This window comes from Passer montanus, unplaced genomic scaffold, assembly GCF_014805655.1.
Source record: "Passer montanus isolate IOZ18808 unplaced genomic scaffold, ASM1480565v1 scaffold127, whole genome shotgun sequence".
NCBI lineage: Eukaryota > Metazoa > Chordata > Aves > Passeriformes > Passeridae > Passer > Passer montanus.
The window spans coordinates 441,668-467,073 of record NW_024359499.1 but is presented as its reverse complement, the minus strand read 5'-3'; the positions used below and the strand labels follow the sequence as shown (position 1 = coordinate 467,073).

General features: G+C 58.9%; 2 protein-coding genes across 3 annotated transcripts; both read left to right on the top strand.

Moving 5' to 3' along the window:
• The first annotated feature begins 4,249 nt into the window (after positions 1-4,249).
• On the top strand, positions 4,250-6,022 carry PHLDA3 (pleckstrin homology like domain family A member 3). 2 transcript variants are annotated; one of them, XM_039698527.1, is made up of 2 exons: positions 4,250-4,977; positions 5,370-6,022. In XM_039698527.1, exons 1-2 carry the CDS (start codon positions 4,654-4,656, stop codon positions 5,835-5,837), a joined length of 792 nt encoding a protein of 263 aa, XP_039554461.1. In that variant the 5' UTR covers positions 4,250-4,653; the 3' UTR covers positions 5,838-6,022. The 2 variants fall into 2 exon arrangements, with proteins under 2 accessions (XP_039554461.1, XP_039554462.1); XM_039698528.1 differs by having other exon boundaries at positions 4,250-5,005; positions 5,370-5,626.
• Positions 6,023-13,821: 7,799 nt separating this feature from the next.
• Positions 13,822-19,724, top strand: TNNI1 (troponin I1, slow skeletal type). The gene is made up of 8 exons (XM_039698521.1): positions 13,822-13,846; positions 16,477-16,505; positions 17,218-17,221; positions 17,320-17,361; positions 18,172-18,303; positions 18,387-18,476; positions 18,974-19,084; positions 19,365-19,724. Exons 2-7 carry the CDS (start codon positions 16,495-16,497, stop codon positions 19,079-19,081), a joined length of 387 nt encoding a protein of 128 aa, XP_039554455.1. The 5' UTR covers positions 13,822-13,846; positions 16,477-16,494; the 3' UTR covers positions 19,082-19,084; positions 19,365-19,724.
• Positions 19,725-25,406: the final 5,682 nt, after the last annotated feature.

Here is a 25,406-nt window from a genome sequence, read left to right as displayed (position 1 = left end):
TGTGTCCGTGCAGTTTGACCCGGCCCAGCTGTGGCCAGCTGAGCTCTGCAGCTCGGCTGGGATGGGCTCCCCCTCTGCTCCCACCAGGAATCAGCATGGAATGGTTTGGATTGGAGGAGCCCTTAAAGCTCATCTTGTTCCACCTTCCACTAGCCCAGGCTGCTCCAGGCACTGTCATTGAAGACTTCCAGGAACGGGGATGACTGCTCCAAAAGCAGAGGTTGATGCTGGGAGGCCAGGGACAGCCCTTCTGGGGTGTGCTCACACTCTCAAAACCCCTATCAGTGCTTTTAGGTGGCACCTCTCCAAGCAGGCGTGCCCAGCAGTGCCAAGTAATTAACAGCTTTTCACCTACTCCCTGCTTTTTTAGCAGCTTGTGGATCATTAAGCCTCCAGTTTGGCAGCTGCCCAGGTTTAATTGGTTTCCATCTAAACTCTTCACTCCCTTTCTGTGATTCTCCTGTTGGACTGGTGGGACAGACTCGGATCAGCCTTGCTGCAGCTTAGGGACTCCACAGACAATTGAGTTCTGGGGTTTTTAAAGTTATAAACATTGTGGTTGAGCAAATGAGATGGGGTGTGTTCTGAGAAGCACAACAGAGGCAGAAATCCTTTTTTGGGGCAGGACTGGGGCTCCTTTATCAACCTCAGTGCTTTCTCCAGTTCATCACACCTTCAGTTTTGCATGGTGTTTATGAAGTGGAGATGGGGAGTTGAGTCTTCACCATCTCCAAAAACCTCCCCCTCTCTAGATTCTAGCAGGACCCCCTGCTCTGGGCTGTGTGGTGGCTGGGATGAGGGGTCTGGTGGCACTTGGTGTGGGAGGCAGATGGCCCAGGCTCTGGTAGGTTTGGGAGCTGCAGCACAGCAAGCTCAGTGCCTAAAGGGGCTCCAGGAGAGCTGGAGAGGGACTTGAGACAAGGGCCTGGAGGGATAGGACAAGGGGGATTGACTTCCCACTCCATAGGGCAGGGTTAGATGGGATATTGGGAATGAATTCTTGGCTGTGAGGGTGGTGAGGCCCTGGCACAGGGCCCAGAGCAGCTGTGGCTGCCTCTGGGTCACTGGAAGTGTCCAAGGCCAGGCTGGACAGGGCTTGGAGCAACCTGGGCTAGTGGAAGGTGTCCCTGCAGAGGCAGAGGGTAGAACTGGATGGTTCTTAAGCTTTCAACCCAAACCAGTTGGTGGTTCTGCGAGATAGTGACATTTCACATGTGATGGACCCCAGAGAGGCCAATACTACTGGAAGCCTGGTCAAAGCCAGGAGGAAATCAGAGCATTTGGTGTCCACTCAGGTACAGGAGCCCTCTGAGGATGGAGGTCCCACCACTGTGGATCTTGTCACAGCATTGTGCCACAGAACTCTTGAAAGGGTTGTTTCATCACTGAAAGGATGGTTGGGCGCTGGCACAGCTGCCCAGGGCAGGGGTGGAGTCACCATCTCTGGGGGTGTTCAAAAGACCTGTGGGATGTGGCACGTGGGGATGGGGGTTATTGGTGATTGTGGCAGCTGGGGGAGTGGTTGGAATGGATGATCTTGTGACCTGGGAGGGCTTTTCCAGCATTAATGGTTCTGTGAATCCCTGATTGTCCTGTTGTGCCCCTGTGCCTGGTGTATTGTGTCCTTTTGCCAGGCAGGGTCCCGTCTACACAACCTTTCTATAGATAGTGGAAAATTGAAGTTCAACCTCCCCAAGTCCTCTTTTCTCCCACCTAGTGGGTCTCTGCTGAGCCCCAGCCCCAAAGGTCCCAGGTAAACCATGTCCCAGGACAGGGACTGTGCCCTGAGGGTTTGCCCTGGGTGCCACACACCTGCTGACCCTGCACTGGTCACTCAGAGTGGCCTAGGGAGTGACAGAGACCACCATGGGGACACCAGGATGGGATCATGGGGGCTGCACATCCCAACAGAGGCATGAGGGGGGCTGGAGGAGGTGGTGGGACATGGCCCAGGAGAAGCAGCATGGGACTAGAGGTGCTTTTGGGCATCTCCTGCCCGAGCTGCAGTGGGACAGCTCCAGCCATGCTACCTCTGCTGATCAGTGAGCACGGCAGGGCCCAGCCGGGGTGTCTGCTCACCTGTGCCCAGGGGCTGTCCAGCTGCCCCTTGAGGCAGCAGAGCCACGCCTGGCAGCTCCCACGCTTGGGGGCTGCAGCCTGGGAAAGGGGCTGTGGCACCAAACCTGCCCTGAAGGGACAAACCAGGGACTGGCTTGTGGCCACACACCTGGAGCCTCCTGGTGATGGCTCCACTTGAGGGGTCAGACTGGAGCCTCCAAGCCCTATGGCCAATGGGGCTGTGGGAGGGGATCTCACCCTGTCACCCAGCTCTGTGGGGATGTCACCTCGGGGCAGGGCTGAGCCCGGCAGCCCCGTGTGGATGGGATGAGCCATGGGCAGCCCGTGGAGCAGAGCCCTTGGCTCACCCACAGCCTGGCACAGCAAGTCCTGCAGGGTTTGCTGCAGGGCAGGAGGTGCCATGTCCCCAGGGCAGCCTGGCAGGGTGAGAGCCCTGCCCCTGGTGTGTCTGGGAATGGACAGCTGGGGAGAAAGGAGTGGAGAAGGATGTTGTCAAAGCTCCTTCACACCCAGAGCTGTAGGACCATCACCTTCCCTTGGTGGCTGGTGCCTGGAGAAGCAGTGACTGCAGTGGGCAGAGGGGCAGGGGTATCAGGCAGGGGTTGGCAGCCTTTGGCTCTCCCTCGGGCTGTGAGGATGGAGCTGGAACTGGATGATGAGCCAGAACTGCCCACGGACATCCCAGCTTACCAGAACAGTGGCAGTCTCAAACTACTCCCCCCGAGCTCCCAGGGCTCAGCATCCCTGGAACCGAGCGTTACCCGTGCGTGGGAAATCAGCCTCGGCAGGGGAACCCACACTGCTCTGCTCCTTGCGAGGCGCTGGGGTGCTCCGGGTGACCTCCGGGGCCGCCTGACGTCAGGAGCCCGGCTCTCCCGGGACACCCGGGATCCCTGCCAGCGTGGCGAGGCTGGCCCCAGGGAGCACCAACCAGTTCCTGGCTCCGCCAGCCGCCCTGCCCTCTTAATGAGGGATAATGAGGTGCATCTCATCAGCGCTGCAGACTTGCCCCCTGGCCACGCCGGCTGCCGGCACAGCCCCCGGCAGGGACCGGCAGTGACGGAGGGGCTGGGGCAGGAGGGGACTCCAGCCGGGGGCCCTGCGGGGTTGGGGTCTGCGAGGGGGCTGGGGCAGGGTGGGCGCTGGGACAGCGGCTGCGTGCCGGGGAGCCAGGGGCTGATCCAGCCCCGCCAGTGACCCCACAATCCCGGGGGGATTTCTTCCCATTGCAGACCTCTCCCGGGTGAAGGACCCACTCTCGGCGTTTGCAGGGGCGCATTCAGCTGCCCAGCCACCTGCGACCCGCCCTGGCAGCCCAGGGCCCGCACAAGTGCCCAGATGTGCCCCTCGGCAGCCCAGCCCGGCCCGGGGTGCGCTCGGTGCCCGGCGCTGGCACAGGAACAGACGGTGCTGCGGTGGCCGGGAACGAGACGGGCTGGAAAGCAGACGGGGTTTGGCTGCAGGGGGGCAGGATCAGGCAGGAGGACCGGGCTGCGCTGCCGCGGCCCCGCTCCACGGCCCCTTCCCCTGTACAGGTCACACGGGGCTGGGAATGCTGCTCCTTGCTGTGGGACAGCCTGGGGGCTTCAAACCCCCGTCTCAGGCCCTTTGAGGGATGGGAGCTCTGTGTGCTAAGGGGTGGCCCAGCACCCTTGGGTGAGTGGCTGGGGGGTGGGTGGCTGTCAGCAGTTGTCCCCATTGCTGCTGTCTGTTCTCTGCCTTTGTGTCTCCTCCTGGGCTGCACTCGGGGTCCCCAGAGCTGTGCCTGGCTGGTGCTGCAGGCACAGCCTACTCTCCCAGCTGGCACTGCACCCCAGAAGCCCTTGCCCTGGCACTGCAGCTCATTGTGCCTTCTTGGCTGGCACTGCAACCCCAGGTCCCCTTGCCCAGTGGCACTGCCCTCTCTAGCCCTGCCTGGCTGCACAGAGCGCCCTGCCCAGCCAGCCCTGTGTCCCACAGCCCACTGTCCCCACCAGCACGGCACCCTACAGCCCTGTGCCCCCAACAGCCCGTGCTGAACCCCCCAAGAGCTGCTCCTGCACCTCCAACATCTGTCCCCGCACCCCGGGCTGCCGTGCAGAAGCCCCTGAGCCCTGCCCCATCCCACACCCTGCAGCACTGCCTTGCAGCCCCATCGCACACCCTGCACCGCTGCCTTGCAGCTCTGAGGCTACGCCTGCCCTCGGGCACCCCAAAAGCTCCTCCCGGGTGAAGCGGGGCTGCGCCGGGCCTGGTCGGGCTTCGCCTGGGCGTGAAGGGAGCCTGGGAGCAGGAGGGGCCAGGCGAGGCGGCAGGAATGCGAGTGGGAGAGCGGCCGGGCAAGTAGCGACAGCTCCTGCGAGCGCGGATCCCACACGCGGCTCGGGCAGGGAGCGGAGCCCGGCACGGCTGCGGCCGGAATGGGGCAGCCCGTGGCTCACCCCCTCTGAGAGCCGGGGCGCAGGGCGGCGAGTCCGGGGCAGCACGGCCACGGCGCGTCCCGGCCCCGCGGAGCTCGGCTGGGATTCCCCCGGCGGGTAATGCCCGGCTGGGCCGGCGCAGGGTGCTGAGGATCCCGGGGGCCGAGCAGCCGTGATGACCCCCGAGAAGGTGCTGAGGGAGGGGGTGCTGGAGAAGCGGAGCGGGGGGCTGCTGCAGCTCTGGAAGAAGAAGCGGTGCCTGCTGACGGAGAAGGGGCTGCAGCTCTTCGAGCCCAAGGGCTCGCGGCGCAAGGAGCTGAGCTTCGCCCGCATGAAGGCCGTGGAGTGCGTGGAGTGGAAGGAGCGGCACATTTACTTCACGGTGGTGATGGACGACAGCCTTGAGATCGACTTCCGCTGCGCCCAGGAGGACCCGGGCTGGAACGCTGAGATCACCATGGGGCTCGTGCGCTTCAAGAACCAGCAGGCCATGCAGGAGGTGCGCGCCCGGCACAGCTGCCGAGCAGGTACCGCAGCCAGCGTGGCTCAGGGAGCAGGGCCCGGCCCTGGATGAGGTCCCTGGCCGCAGGTTCCCATCCCTCAGTGGGCTGGGGAATCGCAAAGGGGGTCCCGTGGGCTGGGGTGGGTCTGCAGGTTGATGTTCCCATGTCCCCCTGCACTGGCTGGGATGCCCCATGGGTTTGGTCTCTCTGTGTCCCTGGACAGGGACTTTCTAACATCCTCCCTCTGTCTGGGGTGGCCTGAGGGATACAGGGCCCTTTGCTGTCCTGCACGTGGGATGGGGTGGGGATGGTGTGTGGCCCCAGTCCCTTCAGGATGCCCCATGTCCCAGCGCAGGCTGAGTGGGTGACAGGAGCCTTCTCTCTGCAGTGGTGCAGCTGGACACAGCCCCGGTGGGACAGCCCAGGCAATCGCAGCTTCCCAGGAGTCGGATGGAGATGGCCCTCGGCTCGGCGGGTGCTGGGGAGAACGGGATCCCTGCGGGCAAGTGAGGTCACCGCTGTGCAGCCCGGGGATGGGGACAGTGGCCACGGGGAGGCCGGTGCTGGCGCTGGCTCCCCCCTTGCCGGGGCAGGACAGAGGCACCACCACAAGAGCTGGGCTGGCACAGCCACCTCCCCTTGGCACAGCGGGCCAGAGGACACCGCAGGGCCATCACCTGGCACTTCAGGCAAGGCAGGAGGTGACATCCCTGCCTGGGGCCCCACCACCCTTCAGTCAGCTAATGTGTGCAGGACCTTGGTGCACGGGTGGGGACCCCAGGCCTCTCCTGCAGGACAGGGGATGGATAAGGCTGTGCCTGAAGGATCCGTGCCACAGGGAGCTCTGCCTGTGTGACAGTGACACTGGGACAGATGGATGTGGCTGGGTCCCGATTTTAAAAAGGGGCTGGAAAGCTGCTGCAGCAGCAGGGACTCCTCAGCAGGGCACTGAAAAGATGGTTTGGTGACACAGCCGTGCTGCTGGACATTGTCTCACCCTAGGATGTCCTTGGGATGTTGGGGAATGCTGGGGATCCCAATTCTGTGTACCAAAACACTTAACAGGACTTTCAGCTTCTTACCCTGTGTTGGTTTGATTTGTGGGACCCCACAGGGCACGGGAGAGCACAAATCCCGCACAGAGCTTTGCCAGTCATGACCCCTAAACCAGCATCCCCGTCGGGCTCCAAAGCCCCCAGTGGCACCCCGAGGCTCCCAGATCACCAGTCCCGCTGCGCCCGTGTCCCCAGGGATTCCCACGGCGGTTTGGGTGCCGGTGACGCGGGAGCAGCGCTGTGGCTGTGCAGCAGGGAGGGATGGCCCTGCCCCGACAGGCAGCGCAGACAGCAGCGCCTGGAGCCAGCAGCGCGCTCCGCAAGCCGGAGCCTGAGCCCAGCCCGGGGCCGGAGGCGCTGCGGATCCTGCTGGAGATTTCCCGGCCGCGTGGGAACCACGGAGCGCGGTGTCCTTATTGCCCGGGCCAGGCAGCCTGCACCGCAGTCTGCACCCCAGCCTGCACCCCTGTACCCCAGTCTGCACCCCTGCACCGTAGCCTGCACCCAGTCTGTACCCCAGCCTGCACCCCTGCACCGTAGCCTGCACCCCAGTCTGTACCCCAGTCTGCACCCCGGCACCCCAGGCTGCACCTACCCTGCCCCACAGTCTGTACCCCAGTCTGCATCCCTGCACCCCAGTCTGCACCTACCCTGCACCACAGTCTGTACCCCAGTCTGCACCCCAGTCTGCACCCTAGCGTGCACCCCAGTCTGTAGCCCTGCACCCCAGCTTACACTCCAGCCTGCACCCCAGCTTACACTCCAGTCTGCACCCCAGTCTGCACCCACCCTGTACCCAGCCCGCACCCGTGGGGTCCCGTCCCCGTGCCGGGGCAGCACTGGGTGGCTTTGGGGACGGTGGCACGGCCGGAGCCCGCTCGCTGTGCAGGGCCACGCTCGTGCTGGCTGTGCAGGAGCAGGCACTGGGGGTTCCCCTCCTTGGCCAGCACCAGAGCTGCGTTTACCGAGACCTCCCTGGCTGGGGGTGCAGGGGGGCGGGGGCCAGGCCGGGGGCTGCAGATGGAGCCAGACCCAAACACTGCATGGATGGAGCTCTGCACCATCCCAGTGTCATGAAGGGACACGAGGCTCCAGGGATGGTGGGACCCTCCACAGGACATGCTTTAGGTGTGGTGCCCTGCCTGGACAAGCCCCAGACCAGGTCCCTGCACACGGGTCAGGAGGGAATGGGGTGGTCAGGAAGGTGTTGCTGCTTGCACAGCATTTCCAGGACAAGGAATACTGTCCTGGGGTTCCCCTTAAATCCCCAGCTCCCAGAGTCAGGGGATTCAGTGAGGCTCAGTCAAAGCCGTGTGAGCATCCCAAGCCTGTGCCATGGTGGGAAGCACCCAGTGCCAGGAGTTCCCAAAGTTACTGGTTTTATTCATTGTGACACCTTTTTTTTTCAATTTTTCTGCTCTCTTGCCCCCTGTAAATAGGTATTTTTTGTTTTCCAACTGCCAGCAAAGAACTGTCAGAGAAAATGATCAAGGAGGGTGTGTAAGCACCAGCCGTGGCCGTGGTACATCCCTGGGCACTAATGATGAGGCAGCAGAGAGGCCACGGTACCCCAGAGCTGGGGAGAAATTCAGACAGTCAGTGCAGGGAGGGGACAATAAGAGAACACAAATCCCTGTGTCAGCGTTTCAGGTCCAGGCACAGGGGGAAGGCAAGCTTTTCCATCCTCATCCTGAGCCCTTTATCCAGACCAACACACATGCAGGCTCCCTGCCTGAACCCCATATCCCCCAGGGACTTTAGAGCTCCCCAAGCTTCCAGGTCTGGGATTTTCTTCTGAGCAGACACCCACACCTGACCCATCCTCTGGGTGGGTTCCCAGGCTGACCCTGGAGCAGGGGTCAGAGCCCAGCCAGCAGCGTGGGGGTGGAAGGTGTGTTGGCTTCCTCTCCCCTGGGAGGGCTGAATGTCCCTGCAGAGGAAAAGTCACCCCGAGACTGAAAAACGAATAAACAGCCCAGAGAGCCAGCCAGGGAGTGGAGTAGGGCCAGGGCCAGAGGCTGGAGCATCCCCAGCACCAGGGATGTGTGTGGCAGCCTGGAAAGCAGGAGGGGACCCACGGGAAGCATTTCTAATGTCCCTGGAGGTGGGGAAACTGAGGCACAACAGGGGGATGCAGAGTGGGTTTGCAGAGGGGCTTGTCAGCCCCTCCAGCATGCAGGCTCCTGTGGCCAGACCCCCCAGGCCTCCAGGGAGAGGAGAGAGGTGCCCGGAGCACCCGGAGTTCAAAGGCAGCAGCCTGAAAATCTGGCTCTGCTGCTCCCAGCCCATGGTGCCCCTGTTCCAGCGTCCCTCCCCACACTTCTCTGAGGGTGCCCCACTGCTGAGGCTGCTCTGGGGGGCTGCCCTGTGCCCCCCACCCTGGGCAGGGGCTCTGCCAGCACCCACAGGCACTGGCACCCTCCCTGCAGCACCATGGGGGTGCAGTGGGTGCAGAGGACAGGAGTTTTTCCACCTGATGACATCCCAGGTCTGGCTTTGGGATAAGTTTGGGGCTGGCTGGACACCCAGGGAGGGCCAGGGAGGGCAGTGGGGTCACGGTGCTGGGACAGGGAAGTGCAGCCTGATGGTGCCAATGCTTTTGTCACATGGGACCTCCTCCATCACCAAATGCCCTGCAGAGAGCCTGGCACTGCCCCGCTTCTCCTGGGATCATCCCTGAGCTTGTGGGTGGCTTCCCTTCAGATAAAAATGAAAAAAAAAAATCCCAGCTGTAGCAAGTAGCATTCTGCTCTTTGGCTTTAGGTCAACTGTCCAGCTTCCTCCAGATGCTCCTAAAATGATTTCATTGTTGGCCACCCTTAATTACAATTCCTAAATCACTGGATTTTGGTTTGGGGCATGCCATCTGCCCAGAGCTCTGCTGTCTGTGTGTCCATGCTGCAGGGAGCAGAGGCTGGGATGTCCCCAGCACTGCTGTGGGGACCTTGGACATCTCCACTGAATCCTCCTGCACGGGAGTGTAGGAAGAAATACCTGTCCTTGCAGCACAGCCCCTGGGGTGCTGAGGGGGTCAGGGCAGGCCCTGCAGGGATTGCACATTCATTCCCCAGCCACGGGTCCTGCTGCAGATCTTGGGCTCAGTGTCCCAGGGGGTTCAGAGCTGTGGCTGTGACATTCCCCAGCAGAAGAGCTGAGGTTGTGAGAGCTCAGGAAGGGCAAGGACTCACCAGGAAGAAACAAAATGAGGGCCCAGCCATTGCTGGAGCTGCAGGGGGAACAACCAGCACATACCAGCACCCGTCTGTCCCCCACTGTCCCTGAGTAGGAGCCACTGAGAAGCTCTGGGGGTGGGGGTGGCCCAGCCCAGACCAAAGTGGATACTGAGATGTGTCTCAGAGACAGAGGTAAAAATCTGAAAATACTCTGAAAATGTCCAAAAACTCTATCAGGGTCCCTGCCTGGGCCAGAAATTTTGTGTTATTTGGAATAGTCTTTTTTCTTTTCTTTTCTTTTTTTTTTTTTTTTAATGCAGAATATTTTGCCTTAGGCTGGAAACCAGCCTGGACTTTGTGATACTCAAACTGATGTCGCTGCAGAGCCATGGCTGCCACTGGCACAGAACAGCCCAAATCCCTGTCCTGGTGAGAAGAGCCCACAGGATCAGCACTGGGAAGGTTTCATGTGTCACTGGCAAGGCCACTGAAAGTTTAAAGTCTTCAGCGCGTGGCTCCATTTCAATAATGTCCTTCCACTATCCCAAAGTAGGTAATTCCTGCTCATTTAACAAAGCCTTTTCCATGTGCCAGAGGCACGAGACAGGAGCCTGTGCTGTTCCTAAAGGGCCCCTTGGCTTTTGGGGAACCCTCCTCAGCTTTGGCACCTTCTGAAAACATTTCAGGCCTCCCCAAAGTATTCAAGCAGATAAAAACAATCTGGCCATGATATTTCTAGAAGTGGAAGGTGTTTCTTGCATTTTGGGATAATTGTCCTGCTTTGGCATCCAGTCCCAGAGCTGCCTCCAGTGGATTTGCCCTCTGTAGCCAAGTGGGGAGGGCGAGTCCCATGCCCAGGGATGGAGGGGCTGGCACGGGCACCCTCCTGAGCTGCACCAGGCCCAAGGGGGTCTCCAGAGCTTGGGGTTCCCAGAATGGGGGCTGGGACTGGAGCAGGACATGGAGCAGCACATCCCAAAGGGATGAGGAACCTCTGCCTGCCAGGCAGTGGGCAATGGGGATGCCCTGGTGGGGCTGATGCAATGGGGTGAAGATCAGTGGGGCAGATGAGCTGGGAGAGGTCTCTCAGCCCCTGGGAAATATTTGGGGTCTGGCCTGGGGCTGTGCTGGTTCCCAGGCCAGGCTGTGATGATTATCCAAATTCTGCCCCCTTTCCATCTTGGGGCAGCCCTTGGGTTTGGTGGGATTTGTTCACAGATGCAGCAGGGTGAGGAAATTCCCCCCAGGGCTGCAGGAGGCATTGGCTCTTAAAGAAACATCCCAGGAGCTTCCACTGCACTGTCACCAATCCACAGAGCAGGGGGGACTGGCTGGGTTCCTCTGGCAGCTCAGGAGGGCTGAAAGCTGCTGGATGGTCTGCAGGAGAAACACCACGGGGAACCACTCCTCAGGACAGGTCCCATGGCCCTTCACCACTTCACTGCCACCTGACCCTGCAGCCTTGCAATCACCCGGCTTAGGGAGTGACCTCGCTGTCCCCTGGTCCCTGAGCTGTCCCACAGAAGGAAACCTTCTCCCACACCATGGTGAGTCTGTGGGGCATCATCTATCCCAGTCCTGTGACAAGCTGGTGCAGCTGGGGGTCTCCTGTCACCCCCCAGTGCTGGACTGTGAGCATGGCAGTGAGGATGAGTCCCAAAGGACACCAGAGGCTCAGTCCCAAAGGACACCAGAGGCTCAGCTGTCATTTCTAAGTCTGTCCTGGATCCTCTAGGAGCTGTTGGCTTTGTGAATTCCATCAAGGTTGATGGAACGAGGATGGTGGCTGGGAGAGGATGAGGACAGGATGGGTGGGAAGGTTCCAGAGGAACCCTCCAGCATTGATTCAAGTCCATTTCTTCAGGGAGATTGGATTCATGTGGGTCAGCTGAACTGCTCACAGGAGTCAGGTACCTTTGCATTTGGAGTCCCAAGACCTTGAGGAGCCAGGGACCATTGGGTAGCTCTGGCAGCCCCTGCTGTGGCTGTGGGGCTGATGCACCAACACCCTCCAGGGACTTGGAAACTCCAGAGGGGGAAAATGCCTCTAAACACATGTCAGGGTGTCCACCTGTAAGAGACTAAACACAGATGACCTGTAGATGCCAGGGACATCCAGGGACAAGCAGCTGTCCCTGGGGACTTGCTCCTGGCTGGGTCTGACCTCCCCATACAGCTCTCTGGGAATTTTCTGAATTTTCTGATGGCATCCATCTCCATGGCAGCCCATGGGAAACCCTTCCCTTCAACCGGTGGCTCCCAGTAATAGGGGGATATTTGATTTGTAGCAGCAGCAACAGCAGCAGCACATGGACAGATCACAGAATCATGGAATAGTCTGAGTTGGAAGGGACCCACAAGGATCATTGAGTCTAAAGTGAATGGGGATCAAACCCATGACCTGGGTGTTATCAGCACCCCGCTCTGACCAACAGAGCCGATCCCAGATATATTTGTATTATTTTGCTCTGAATTTGCCCTCAGCTGCTTTACCCTGTAGATTTCCAGCCTGATCCTTCCCACCCCCAGCAGCTCAGAGTGGTGTCCAAGGCCCAGGTGGTACCTGATAAAACAACCAACCTGGAGGCAGCTCCCTGCGGTTTGTGAGCCAGGGATGGGGACTCAGAACGTGCCCTCTGTGTCAGCTGGGGAGGAGGGATGGGACATCTCGGTCCCCTGCCAGTCCCTCTGTGCAGCCCCCATGGCAGAGCCGGGGCCCATGGAAAAAAACCCAAATCTAGGAGTCCTTGCCCCATCCCTCTCCTGCCCTTTCCTCCTCTCATTCCGGGTCCCAGCAGAGGATGAAACCTGAGACTGGAGCAGATGGCATCCGCAGCAGCCCCCGCCCCATCCCCGGAGCTGCGGGAATGCAGCGCCGTTGTCACAGGCTAATTTTGGCTCCTCTGTGCTCCAAAAACAATTCCAAGGCATCCGGGAGGAAAGATGCTGGAGGCCTGGCCCCGAGGGGGCTTTTCCTTATAAAGGTCTAACGGGGCTGGTTAAAGCCTCCTCCTCCTTCTCGGAGAGGCAGCAGATCCTCTGCGCTGGCGTTTGGACCAGGGAAGGGCTCTTGCAGGGTCCCGGGGGTGGGCTGGATGCAGGGGGGTTTCTCGCCTGCCCACTGGGACTTGCTTGGTGCAATTCACACGAGCATGGCCTGCCACTGCCATTGCTACTGTCACCGATCTCCCGGCAGCTCCTGGGTGTCCAGGCAGGGGGAAGGAGCCGGGAAGGCTCTGCATGATGGGGCTGTCAGTGCTCCCCACCATGGGAGCTGCCCCACTCCTGTAGCTGTGTGTCCCTCCTGGCTATAAAAGCCCCAGGATTAACATGCCAGGCATTGTCCCTGCTGGGCCCCACGTTGGGAATTGTTTGCTCCTAAATTTGTCCCTAAAAATATCCCGGGGAACAGGTGTTGCCTGCCCTGCAGCCCTTGTCATGCAAAGGGACATTGGGCAAGGGGCTTTGTGGGGAGCAGTGGGGACAGCAGCTTTTTCACTGCTTTTCCTGAGGAAAACCCCAGGGCCTGTGAGGGGCTGGGGGCTGCTTGAGCATGCCAAGCTGCAGTGGCGTGCTGGGGGAGTGGGGCTGCTCCTTCTCCTTAGAGAGGGAACCGTGCCCTCCTTGGTCCCCACCCCACCTGCTCTGAGGTGTGACCCCACATTTGCTGGCTTACACCATCACCCCTCAGCGATACAGCCTGGCCTGCCGAGGTTCCCTGTCCTGCTCTGGTGGCTCCCAGGAGTTCCCTTGGCCAGCACCGTGCTGTGTGTGCCCCACCATGCAGGGCTCAGCACGGCAGCAGCTCCCAGGCTGCTCACACCCCCTCCCCTGCCTTTCCAGCATCTCTGCAGCCCTGTCACACCAGACACACACAGAGGTGTGTCAGACAGGCACAGGGCAGAGGTGCCAGGAGGATCCAGCCCATCCCCACGGCATCACCAGCGCTGGTCAGCCTGAGCGTGTCTGTGTGACCCCAACAACCCCCAGGTGGGGGGTGGTGTCTGAGCTGGGGCATTCCAGTGCCCAAAGGGGCTCCAAGAGAGCTGGGGAGGGACTGGACCAGGGCCTGGAGGGACAGGACAAGGGGAATGGTTTCCCACTGCCAGAGGCAGGGATAGATGGGATAATGGGGAGAAATTCTTCCCTGGGAAAGTGCTGAGGCCCTGGCACAGGGTGTCCAGGATGCACAGGACTGCCCCATGCCTGGAAGTGTCCAAGGCCAGGTTGGACAGGGCTTGGAGCAACCTGGGATAGTGGAAGGTGGCCTGCCCATGGCAGGGCTGGGACTGGATGATTTTAAGGTCTCTTTCCACCCAAACCAGTCCAGGATGCTTCCCATGCAAACAGCCCTGGAATTCTCTGAACCAAAGGGGGGTTGTGGGTGCCCCGGGACACAAGCACAGTGACACACGGGTGACCTGTGTGTGTCCCTGTGTTCCAGGCAGGGCCCCAGGTGTGAGCAGCAGTCCCAGCACTCCCGGGGCTTGCAGCAGATGCCTGCAGAGGAGGGGATTTGTGCTATTTTTACCGACCACTTGCAGGCAGGGCTGGGATTCAATACCCCCGCTCAGCCCCAGCCCCGGCAGAGCGCGGCTGTCCCCAGGCCAGGCGTCACCTCCCTCCTGCACAGCCAGGTAAGGCACTGCCACTGCCCCCTGTCCCCTCCGGGTGTGCTGGTGCTGGGATGGGCACGAGACCCCCGGCACTGGCATGTGACACAGGGGAACCCCCAGCACGAGAATCTGCCTGAATTTCCCCCCCTCTCTGAGGTGGATCACACATTTCCTTTGCTCTTGCAGAGAGGATTGGTGAGGCTGCAATGGGGACAAAGACTTTTAGCTGATATTTGCCTGTGTTTTCCCAAACCGTGGCAAACAGGACTGTTTGAGGAGCACTTGCTGGGTGTTCCAGCCTGCCTCACTGGTGGGAGGCTCAGGGTGGGAGCAGAGTGTGGAGTCCTGGTAGCTGGTAGAGTGCTTATGGTATGTCTCCAGCCTCCTGGGATAGGGGAGGATGTCAGGATTGTCTGTTGATTTGGTTTATGGGATTATTTCTTTTAAGGATCTCCATGATCCAGTGGTTCAATAAGCTTTACAAGCTTCTCACAGCTGGGACAGTGCAAATATTACAGAATTAACATGCCCAGATCCTGTCGTCCCCATCAGGGAGCCAAGTCTCTTATGGATGCTCCAGATCCAGCTGGAGCCCAAAAGTCCTGGCACTGGGGATTGCTGGGGATGTCTCACTGGCACAGCCGAGTCCCTGCAGTTCTTTGGGAAGCCAATTTAGGACCATTTGGCCCTAAAACGTGGCTGACCTTGGTAGAGGTCGTGAGCTGGTGTGGACCCCACCCCAAGGAATGCCGGGCTCTGCTCCAGCAGGGGACAATGGAAACGCTGAGGCTGCTCCCAGCCCTCTTAGCTTCAGGGAAAGAAAGGCTCCTCTGCCACCCCCAAAATAAACTTGGGGGCAGCAGCTGGGACCCAGCCTGCTCAAGGCACCAGCGCTGCCTGGTGTCCTCTGGGATGTTTGTCACAGCACCAAAAACCTCCACAAAAGCAGGAAACTGAATGTCTAATGTGGTTTGAGGACAAAGAAATTCCTGTTCTTGGGATTTTTCCTTGTAAATCCAGGGATCTGGATTGGGAGGCTCTGGGGAAGATGATTCCTGTTGGGATTTTATTACATTCCCCCCCATCCCCCAAACTTCATTTATTCAGGACATGTCTGGATGAGCTGTGGGGGCATGGGGATGGAACAGGGACAAGGGGACAGAGCCAGGAAGTGCCTTGAGATTTGCTAGGCACAAGCTCCAGACAAACCTGTGAGCTTTGAGACCAGCTTTTCATTTCCCCCAGCATGAATCCTTGGGGTCTAAAAGAGTTTCCAGATATCAGGGGATGCAAAAGGATCAAGGCAAAAAATCACAGCTTGTCCATTTCACTCCCAAGAAAAAGCACTAAACCCATGCCTGGAAAATGCTGTTTGAGGGGGGAAAAATTTAAAAGGATTGGTAAAATACCTGACATTTTTCTGCTGCTTGGGCTCACAGGGTGCCCTGGCTGCTCAGCAGAGGAGGGGAGAGCAGGGTCACAGCAGGGTCAATGCTGCTCATGCCAGGGGAGCAGCATTGGCTGGGGCACCTGCCAGGGCTTGGGATCACCAGGCAAATGTAAAATAGGAAACCCTGAGTGTTTCACGTGGAATGTGACTGCTGAAGGAACCTGCTGTGCCCTGGCTGCTCAGCAGAGGAGGGGAGAGCAGGGTCAGAGCAGGGCCAGGGGAGCAGCATTGGCTGGGGCAGCTGCCAGGGCTTGGGATCACCAGGCAAATGTAAAATAGGAAACCCTGAGTGTTTCACCTGGAATGTGACTGCTGAAGGAACCAGCTGTGGGGTCTGACTTAGAGAATCCCAGACTGGTTTGGGTTGGGAGGGACCTTAAAGCCCATCTAGTCCCACCCCTGCCATGGGCAGGGACACCTTCCATATCCCAGGTTGCTCCAAGCCCTGTCCAGCTTGGCCTTGGACACTTCCAGGGATCCAGAGGCAGCCACAGCTGCTCTGGGCAAGCTGTTCCGGGGTCTCACAGCAAGAATTCCTTCCCACTATCCCATCTAACCCTGCCCTCTGGCAGTGGGAAGCCATTCCCCCTTGTCCTGTCCTTCCATCCCCTGTCCAAAATCCCTCTCCAGCTCTCCTGGAGCCCTTTGGGCACTGGAAGGGGCTCTCAGGTCTCCGTGGATCCTTCATGTCTCCAGATGGGCACCCCCAGCCCTCAGCCCGGTTCCAGAGCAGAGTGGTTGCCCTTTGCTCTGGCGCTCCCCGGGTGGGTTTTGGCTCTCCCATCCCTGCCGCTGCCCACGGGAGCTGCAGGACAGGACTCCCTGAGCCGGCACAGTGGGGGAACCCCCGAGGCACCCCCATTTCTCCTGAGATTTCCAGCCTCCATCCCTTGCCCCGAGCTGGGGCGGGAGACGCAGCCGGCGGGGGAAGAGCTCGGAGCTTGGGAAAAGCCCCGAGGAGCCGGAGCCCGAGCCCTGCAGGGCCGGCTGGCGGCACGCTGCAGCTTGCCCGAGATGCGGGCGGGTTCTCCCGGGCCCGGCGGCTCGTCCCGTGCTCCCGGGGACGGATGGAGGCTGCGGAGCCGCTTCCCTGGGCCGACAGCGCGGGGCAGCACCGCGCCTCGGCATCGCTCCCCGCTGCCTCCTGCCTCCGTGCACTGGGGACTCGCAGCCTTTTCAGCCGCTCTCCCTCTCTTTGCAGGGAGCAGCACACGCCGCGATGCCCGAGCCGTGAGTAGCTGCGTCCCCTCGGAGCACAGAAAGCCTCGCCCGGCTGCGCTCGTCCCTTCGGGGAGGATCCGCCGGGAGCCCCTGCCCTGCCCCAGACATCTGTGCCGTTCCCCTTGCAAAAACTGTCTTTAAATGCAAATTGTTTGCCCTTTCAATGTCCCAGTTCGAACCTCGGGGCTTTCCAGATCCCGAAATGCAGATTTGGGGGGGGGCAGCACCTCTGGATTTGCCGTGAGGCTCTCTGCAGCACATTGCACAAACACACCACATTCCCTGGGGAGCAGAGGGGAGGAACTCCCTGCAAAGCTTTCCTGGAGCAACGACCTGGGGAGGTCCCAACCCTGTGAACCTGAGCAGCATCCAAGCATCCCGACCCAGCTGAAGTGGGAGTGGGGGAATGAGGGTGTCTGAAACACAGGGACTGAGCTGGGCTTGGCATGATGGGCACAGTGCCAGCTCACCTGTCACACCTGAGTGACATTTTGGCTTTCTTAGCTGTGGCCCTGAGCTCTCACTGCATTACCAGAGGGCACCTTCACCTCAGACCTGGCTCACGTGCTGGTGGCAGCTGTGAGATACAGAAATAAGGAACCAACTGCAACCACACGAGATGCATTCCTTGACTGTCCCCTCTTTTTTGCTCTCATTTCTTGATGCCCTGTTCTCTTCTCTTGTTTTTTCTGCTCCTCCCTGGCTGTTCCCCTGCCTGCAGGGAGGTAAGTGCCTTTCCCTTTGGGAGAGACCTTGGTGCTGCTCTGCATTTGCAGCGCGTTTGTTTTCAAAGGGTGTTTTCCTTTCCTCCCCTTTCCCCTAGAGAAAATCCAAGATCACAGCCTCACGCAAACTCTTGTTGAAGGTGAGTCCCGAGGGCTGGAAACTCCCTGGGGTTTGTCTTGCTGGGGGAAAGGAGCCGGGTTGCAGCGCGTGGTCGGTGGGACAGGGGTGAGGAAAGCTCAGGGATGGGCTGTGAGGAGCAGCTCCCACCCCACCTTTCTCTTCTCACTCATGTGGGATTTGTGGTCCAAACAAACCTCCCCTTCACTGAGGTGGGGAGAGACCCCCACACCTTCAGCTCCAAAGCCTCAGCCTGTTTGTGCTCCAGCACGAGCCTGGGAGCTCCCCAGGCTCTGTCTTGGGATAAACATTGCCTGCCCCAGCAGAGCCAACGTCAGCAGCCAGCGGGACCACGGCCCAGCAGAGCCCCACAGCCCCAGAGCCCCACAGCCTCAGAGCCCCACAGCCCCACGGCCCAGAGCCCCACAGCCCCACAGCCCAGCAGAGCCCCATGGCCCCAGAGCCCCACAGTGTCAGAGCCCCATGGCCCCATGGCCCAGAGCCCCATGGCCCCACGGCCCAGAGCCTCACAGCCTCAGAGCTCCATGGCCCCACAGCCCCATGGCCCAGCAGAGCCCCACGGCCCCACAGCCTCAGAGCCCCATGGCCCCACAGCCCCACGGCCCCACAGCCTCAGAGCCCCACGGCCCCACGGCCCCGTGCCCGGCCCCGCCTGCCCTACTCAGCTGTGGGGAGGCTTTGATGTGTGTTTGGGGACAGCAGGTGGGGGGTGGCACACGAGTCTGTCCCATCCTACAGACCTTGTGTGAGTGGCTCAGGGGAAACAGGGGCCTGTGCACTTCACACTTCTGCCATTTCCTCATGCTCACAGAGTTTGATGCTGGCCAAGGCCAAGGAGGAGTGGGATCAGGAGATTGTGGACAAGCAGGCAGAGAAGGAGAGGTACCTGTCTGAGCGGGTCACCCCACTGCACACCAGCGGGCTCTCCTTGAGCCAGCTCCAGGTACTGCTCAGCCCGAGGCTGGAGTGAGCTCCTTGGGAGCGTGAGGGGCCTCGCTCACTGCTCTCCTGTTTTCTTGGCCCCAGGACCTGTGCAGGGAGCTGCACGAGAAGGTGGAGATTGTGGATGAGGAGAGATATGACATTGAAGCGAAATGCAACCATAACACCCGGGAGGTAGGAGGGAGGACGGGCTGGTTCCTTCTGGAAACTCCCTCCCAGTGGCAGCTCTGGCCTCAGTGGGGATGTGTCATGGACCAAGCTGGGATGTGGGACAGGCACCATGGTTTTCTCAGGGCTGGTGTTTGCTCTGCAAGGCACCACTCAGAGCAAGGTTCATCCCTGCCCAAGGGCCCCACTGTGCTGCTGTAAACCCAAAGTGCCACGTGGTTTCTTCCGCCTATAGAAATCTTTCTGGAATTATTGAGCCTTCTGGTGCATGAGTGCAGCTTGGCCAGGCTTTGGGGAGGGCAGTATGCACATGGATCCAGACCTCCCTGTGGAGATCAGGCTGCTGTTTGCCACATCCCCAGCCAGCTCCTCGTGCAGGAACACATGGCAGAGAGACAGGGGCTTTGCCAGGGGGCAGCTGTGTCCTGCAGCTGAGGGCTCCGTGCAGGGCAGGGATGGGGCAGGGCTGCCAGAGCCTCATCCCCAGCCCTGTCCCTCGGCAGGAACGTCCTGTGGAAGTGGGCGACTGGCGCAAGAACGTGGAAGCCATGTCGGGCATGGAGGGGAGGAAGAAGATGTTCGACGCTGCCAAGTCCCCCACGGGGCAGTGAGAGGTAGGGCTGGGTCCTGATCCCCCTGTGCTCCCTCAGCCTTCTGGGCTGTGCTTGGAGAGATGCAGAAATGTCCCCACTCCCTACAGAAAAAGGCACCCCTCACCTGGCTGGGGGTCTGTCCCACACCTGCCTGCCATGGGGTGCCTGCCAGCCCCCCTCCTCTTCTCCTGGGTGTTCCCCTTTGGGTGTGCTGCCTGTGCCACCCTCATCCCGTAGGCATTGCTGGCACCACCCACAGCCAAAGCTGCCCCTCTGCCCCTCTGCTGTTTCTTTCCCACAGGAGCACTGGGAAGAAGACCGTCCCCGTCCCTGCTGCCAGCCTGCCCTCGCTGCTCCCCTGTCCCTTTGTGCCCTTCCCCAAATTCCCACTGAGCTGAAACACAAGGACAACGGTGTGGAAAGGAGACCTGAGCTTCTTCCTTCCAGCAGTGCCCTCAGCCCTGCTCCTGCACAGCGTCCCCGCTCCAGCAGCCGCACAGGCCGTGCTGTCCCCAAGGGCCACTGCCACCCACCCCCTCCCAGCCCTGCAGAGATGCCCCAGAGGCAGCATTTGCCCCCCGTGCCCCGTGGCTCAGCCCGAGACGTGGCACCCCGAGACGTCCCCTGCAGCCAGACGTGCATTAAAGGACTGTCCTGGGCCGAGGCTGCGTGGACTCCTCACTGGGGAACTCTGCCCAGGGCCAGGGCCAGGTCACCCTGCCATGTCCCCGTGCTGGCACTCAGACACCACACCCTGGGCTCACACAGGCTTTGGGCTCGTTCCTTCCAGCCCCGGCTTGCTCCTCACATCCCACCAGCTCTGCTGAGCCCCTGGCCCCGGTCAGGGCCACCCCTGCTGGGCCTCAGGGGTGCAGCAGCTTCCCAAGCACCAGGCTGGGGGAACAGAGCTGCCTGTTCTCCACCCCACTCCCCTGGTCTTGGAAAAGCCTTCAGAGCTCCAGACACCAACTCCCCACCAGCTGCCCACCACAAGCACTGCAGCTGTGGCAGTTGGGGCAGCCCCATTTCAAGACACAATTCCAGAGATGCATCCATATTTCAGGCTAAACATCCCGTGCTTCCCCCCCAGCCCAACCATTTTTGTGTCACAGCCCCCCAGACTGCAGCTGGTCTGTGAAAGCAGCTGGGAATGTGCCAGCTCGTTCTGGAGCAGGGCTGGAGGGGTGAATTTGTGAGAATTCAAACTACTGGGGTCTCCTGGCTGGGGGCACTGCAGGAGATGCTCAGCCCACATTCAGAGCAGCTTTTGGTAGTTACAGCAGTGCCTTATCTATGTTCCCAAGGTATCCAAAGGAATTGCAGCATCCACAGATTCAAACTCACACCACACTGGGATGTGCTGCAGAACCCCCCATCCCTTTGGAGTGAGCCTGTAAAGTGCAGAAAATGCAATAAACTGGAGCAAAGGGCAGGTCCCCGACAGGGCTGGAAGGAAGAAAAGAAATCAAAAAGTATGCGGGCTCCAAGAAAGATCAACCTTCCCAGGAAAACACTGCATTGCCAAAGCAAGGGATGGGAAAGGATGGCCCCATGCAGACGGCTCCTGCAGGACTTCCACAGCACACTCATGGCTGGCAGAGGGAGAGAGGGAGGGAGAGGCTTCAGGAGGTGGGTTTGGGTTTGTCTCCAGGACAGCTGAATTCCTCTGGCATCACATCCCTTCCTTTTGCCAGTTCAGGGATCCTGAGCCACTCAGGCACAGTGGGTGAGGGAGGACACTGCTGGGGACACTTCTCTAGCCCAGCCACCAGCACTCAAGGCTGCCACAGCACCCTGCAGCTCCTTCATGGAGGATTCAAAACTCATATGCAAACTCTTCCCCAAATTAGGAATGGAGTAGAGGAGGCTGACACTGGAAAATCTGCTCCTTTGGCTCACTCTTTGGGGTGCTCAGTCCTTGTTCTTCCACCTGACCCTTCACCCCCTCAGCATCCTCCTGCAGGACTGGAGCAGTCGTGTGGCACACAGAGCCTTTCCTGCCCATTTTTTATCTTTTCAAGCTTAATTTGGCCAAGCTGCTGTAGCCTAGCAGGGTGCCAGGACTCCTTTGTCCTATCCCAGGCACCCCAGGACAGGTTCCAGGCAGGTCCAGCCCTAGGAAGTGTCTCTGTCACGGCCAACACTGGTGTCTCAGCTCCCAGGGGTGCGTGGTGAGACCCCAGGGTCTGCCATGGCCCAGCCTGCCCACTCTGGAGGCAGAAGGCTTTGGAGCAGCTCTCCCCTCCAAGCTCAGGGCCCAGGCAGGAGCAGCGCCGAGGTCTGAGATCCTGGGATGTCTCCAGGAATCCCCAGAGGCAACTCACACAGGTCCTGGCAGAGGAAGAAAGATGTGCAGGGAGAGTTAATAAGTGTGACCTGACCAACTGGTAGAGCTGGAAAATGCAAGAGAGGTTTCATGGAAACAAAGCCTTCTTCAGGCCTGGAACAGAAGTAGAAAACAGCACAGTGGGGCTGAGTACAGTTCTCTGAGCTTAATACAATTATGCTCAAAAATTACAATAATTTAGTAATTAAAAAACAGGGGTGGAGTTTGTTGGGTTGGGGAGGGATGGAAGGGAGATGAAAGGCCACAGAGGTGCTGGGTGCTGTGCAGCAGGCCTGGTCAATGCTGGCACTCAGGCTATCCCTGTCCCTGTGTCTGTCCCCGTGCCTGTGCCCATCCCTGCCCCTGTCCCCGTCCCTGTGCCTGCCCTCGGGTCCTGCTCACCCAAAACTGCTGCAGAGCCAAACCTAGGGGCTCCCCAGGGTGAATCTGCAGCCCCAAAGGCAGCCAGGTGTGCTCAGCAAGGTCCCAGGGCTCACATGCCCTTGTCATGGGCTACAGGTGGCTTCCTGAGGCCACCTTGTGTTTTAGATTGAGTGGGGAGAGAAAAACCCACCCCAAAACTTTTCCCTCTACAGAATCCCCTACTTTTTCAAGGTGTAATGCTCTCCAGTCACTGGGTCCCATTTTCATCCCTCTCTGGTGGAAAACTACACTGACTGCCATGGGAAAACAAAGTTCTACAGATTTCAGTTCTATTAGGAACACAGAAAAAGTGTGGGGCAAAAAATCTCTTTCAGTGGGACTGAATCTCCAGGGGAAGATGGGACAGTCAGCTCCGAGCTCTCCTGGCTGGATCAGGGACTGATCCAAGTCTTCCTGTCCATCTCTGCTCTGGAGCTGCTCCTGTGGCCCTGGGCCAGCTGGGTCCCAGTGCTCCCCTGGCAAAGGGGAGGCCGAGCCTTCCCCCCAGGTTTGCAGCTGGCTCCCCTCACCCCACAGCTCTGCAGAGCCATGGTTGTTTCCCTCCCAGATGACAACAACCTCCGTTTCTGCTCACTGAATTAGAAAGGAACCCTCCAGTACATTTTTTACTGAAAATTCAGCCCAAATGGGAGAGTTCACAAGGCTGTTCTTGGGGACAGAGACTGATACTGGTGGAGTCACTGGTGTCTCTTTCTAGAGGAACTGGAAGTCAGCCCTGTCCCCTCGAGCTGAGCACAGCCCAGTCCCCACTGTCCTGCACTTTTCTCCACTGCAGCCTAGACTCCCAAAAGAAAGCAAAGCAATGCACTAGAATCTTAAAAATTACACAAATTTCAAATTAAATTGGACAGAAGGAAAAAAGAATATATAATCAAGACAGTATGGACTTCTGAAAACATGCCTCCTTGTTGGTTGTAACATGGTCCCTTCCAAGTTACAGGGGCTGTGTGACCTCCTTGCTGACCAGTCACGCTCAGAGACACCTGAACTGTGCCCAAATATTTCCCTGAATATTTGCAGCTCAGCTGGAGGCTGGTGCTGCAAAGGGAGGATGGGAGAAAGGTCAGTGGTGATGGGAAGGGAGTGAAGTTTATTCCACAGCCTCTGCAGGTGACTGCAGCATCTTGCCCTGCACAGGGCTGGCACAGGCTGCAGTCCCTGAGGTGGGGGTGAAACACCACCCTGGGACCCCTGAGGGCTCTGGGTGCAGGACCAGACCCCATGGCAGGGCCATGGCACAACCCCTGGTCCTGTGTGACCCCTGTGGTAAAAACCAGGAAGGAATTTTTCCTTCTGGAGCCCCCCAGGCTCAGGTGCTGCAGCTCCAGGGAGGAGCAGGGCTCAGGGTGAGCAGGGCATATCCCCCTTGCCCAGCTGCCCTTGCTGGGCCTGATCCTGTCCCTCACTGCTCAGGAACCACAAAGGAACCACATCCAATTCAGGGGTGCCCAGGGACAGGACAAGCAATGGCCACAAACTCAAACAAGAAGCTCAACCTCAACACGAGGAAGAACTTCATTCCTAGAAGGGTGCAGAGCCCTGGAACAGCTGCCCAAGGAGGGCCTGGAGTGTCCCTCTCTGGAGACATCCCAAAGCCACAGGGATATATCCCTGTGTCCTCTGCTCCAGGTGACCCTGCCTGGGCAGGGGTTGGACTGGCTGATCCCCAGAGGTCCCTTCCACCTCAGCCACCCTGGGATTCTTTCGCTTCAGCACCTGAGAAATCTGCACTGATGTCACTTTTGGGGATGTCCTTCGTTTGCCATCATTAGATCTGGAGTGTCACAGGGATGGCATCTGATGAGGAGGCCAGTCTGCAGGGAATGGAAAAGGAACCTGAAGGACAATGAGGCACCATGGTGGAATTTCTGAAGCAATATTTGTCTTTTTTTTTAATAAAAAGCTAAATTCTAAAGGAAAATAAGGCCTCTGGTAGCTGGGGCCAGGCAGTTCAAACAATAGACAATTCCTTTCCTAGGAATATTTCCTTTCCTAGAAAAGGCCATGGTTCAGTTTCTGAGCAAGCACCAATTCCAGACCCTTCTACAGAGCTCTCTCTGTACCATCACACACATCTCTCCAAAAGCTGAATACGTTTCAGGGGGAAGGAGAGCCCTGGACCATTCCAGGGCCTGCAGAGCACCATCCTAGGGATGGAGGGAGAATTCCAGCTCTTCCCAGAGCTTTTAAATGCTGGTGAAACCTCTGGAAGTGTTGGGATGGAGCTAAGGCAGTGTTGGGATGGATCTGAGCAGGAGTGAAAACCCCTTTTCCTGGCCATGGAGCCCCATGTCCCAGCTCAGGAGGGAAGCCTGGGAAGAAAATGCTGCTCCACCACGGCAGAGCAACAGGGATGAGCCTCAGGAGCTAGGGAGGAGCTGAGCTGTGGCTGAGGCTGAGGGACCAGCACAGCACAAGGGATGGAGGTGGAGGGTTCAGAGCTGGGTCCCAGGAGAAGCTGAGAAATGCCATAATGACACACAGTTGTGCAAACTGGGAGCTCTCCACCACCCTGTAGCCAAAGAAACAGGCTCTGCGCTGTGATGAGACACAGGACACTGTTCCCAAGGGAAAAACCAGCCCTGTTGAAACTGGTCTAGCTCCTTAGAGGGCATTAATGAGTTCTGCTGATCACACCAGGGGAAGCTCTGGGCTCCTCCTCAGGCAGGTGCAGCTCCCCTGGGCAGAGCAGGGAAGAAGGGTTTGGCCCTGGAGCTTCTCTGCTCACATCCTGCAGTTCTGCTCCCTCGGCCATGAGCACAGAGCCTTCCCCTCGGGGCTGTGGGTCTGGAACAGCAGATGGGACAGCCTGGTGAATGGAGAGGCTCTGGACAAGCATCAGATTGGTTCTCTGGGCATCCCTTCCCTCACAGACTCATCTCTGCCTGATTTCATCACCTTCAGCTCTGAGGACCTGCAGCGTGGGCTGTGCTTTGAGGATGAGCTCAGGATGGCCTAAATAACTTTGCTAAGGGAAATCCGGTCTGACAAAGCAACTGTTGTTTGTTGAAGGCATGGATAAGGGTGACCTGGGACACAAGCCTTTTCCTGGGATTCCAGAAACAAAGACCTTTAGGTCAAGCACAGCTCAGAGGGCAAGTCCAAACTGAGCTAAATAATCAACCAGCAGAGAGGAAACAGTAGTGAGATAACAAACTGCTGATAATTCGTGTGATTTTGTCACAGCAGAGGGGAAGACTGGTGATGCAGACTGAAAGATCTGGCAGCACTTGGAGTTTGGGGGTAAAGTGGCAAAGGAGGTTTAGAGGGGTATGAAGTGACACACAGGGGAAAAATCTCACACGACTCCACCTATGAGATGAGGGGCTCTGGACCTTGGCTTTACCTCCTTGGGAGTGAAATTTTGGGGTTATGGTGGACATGAAAAGACATGAGGAACATCAGGGAAAGCAGGAGCTCCATGGCAGCAAAGCTATCCAGACATGAGAGGTCAATGCTCTGTGCTGCTGTACAGCCCAGCAGGACCCATCCAAGATAAAGGAGGAGATTCCCAGCACTGGGGAGTAGGCCTTGAAAACTTCTTGCTGAAGGATATTTTCTCCTCTGACCATT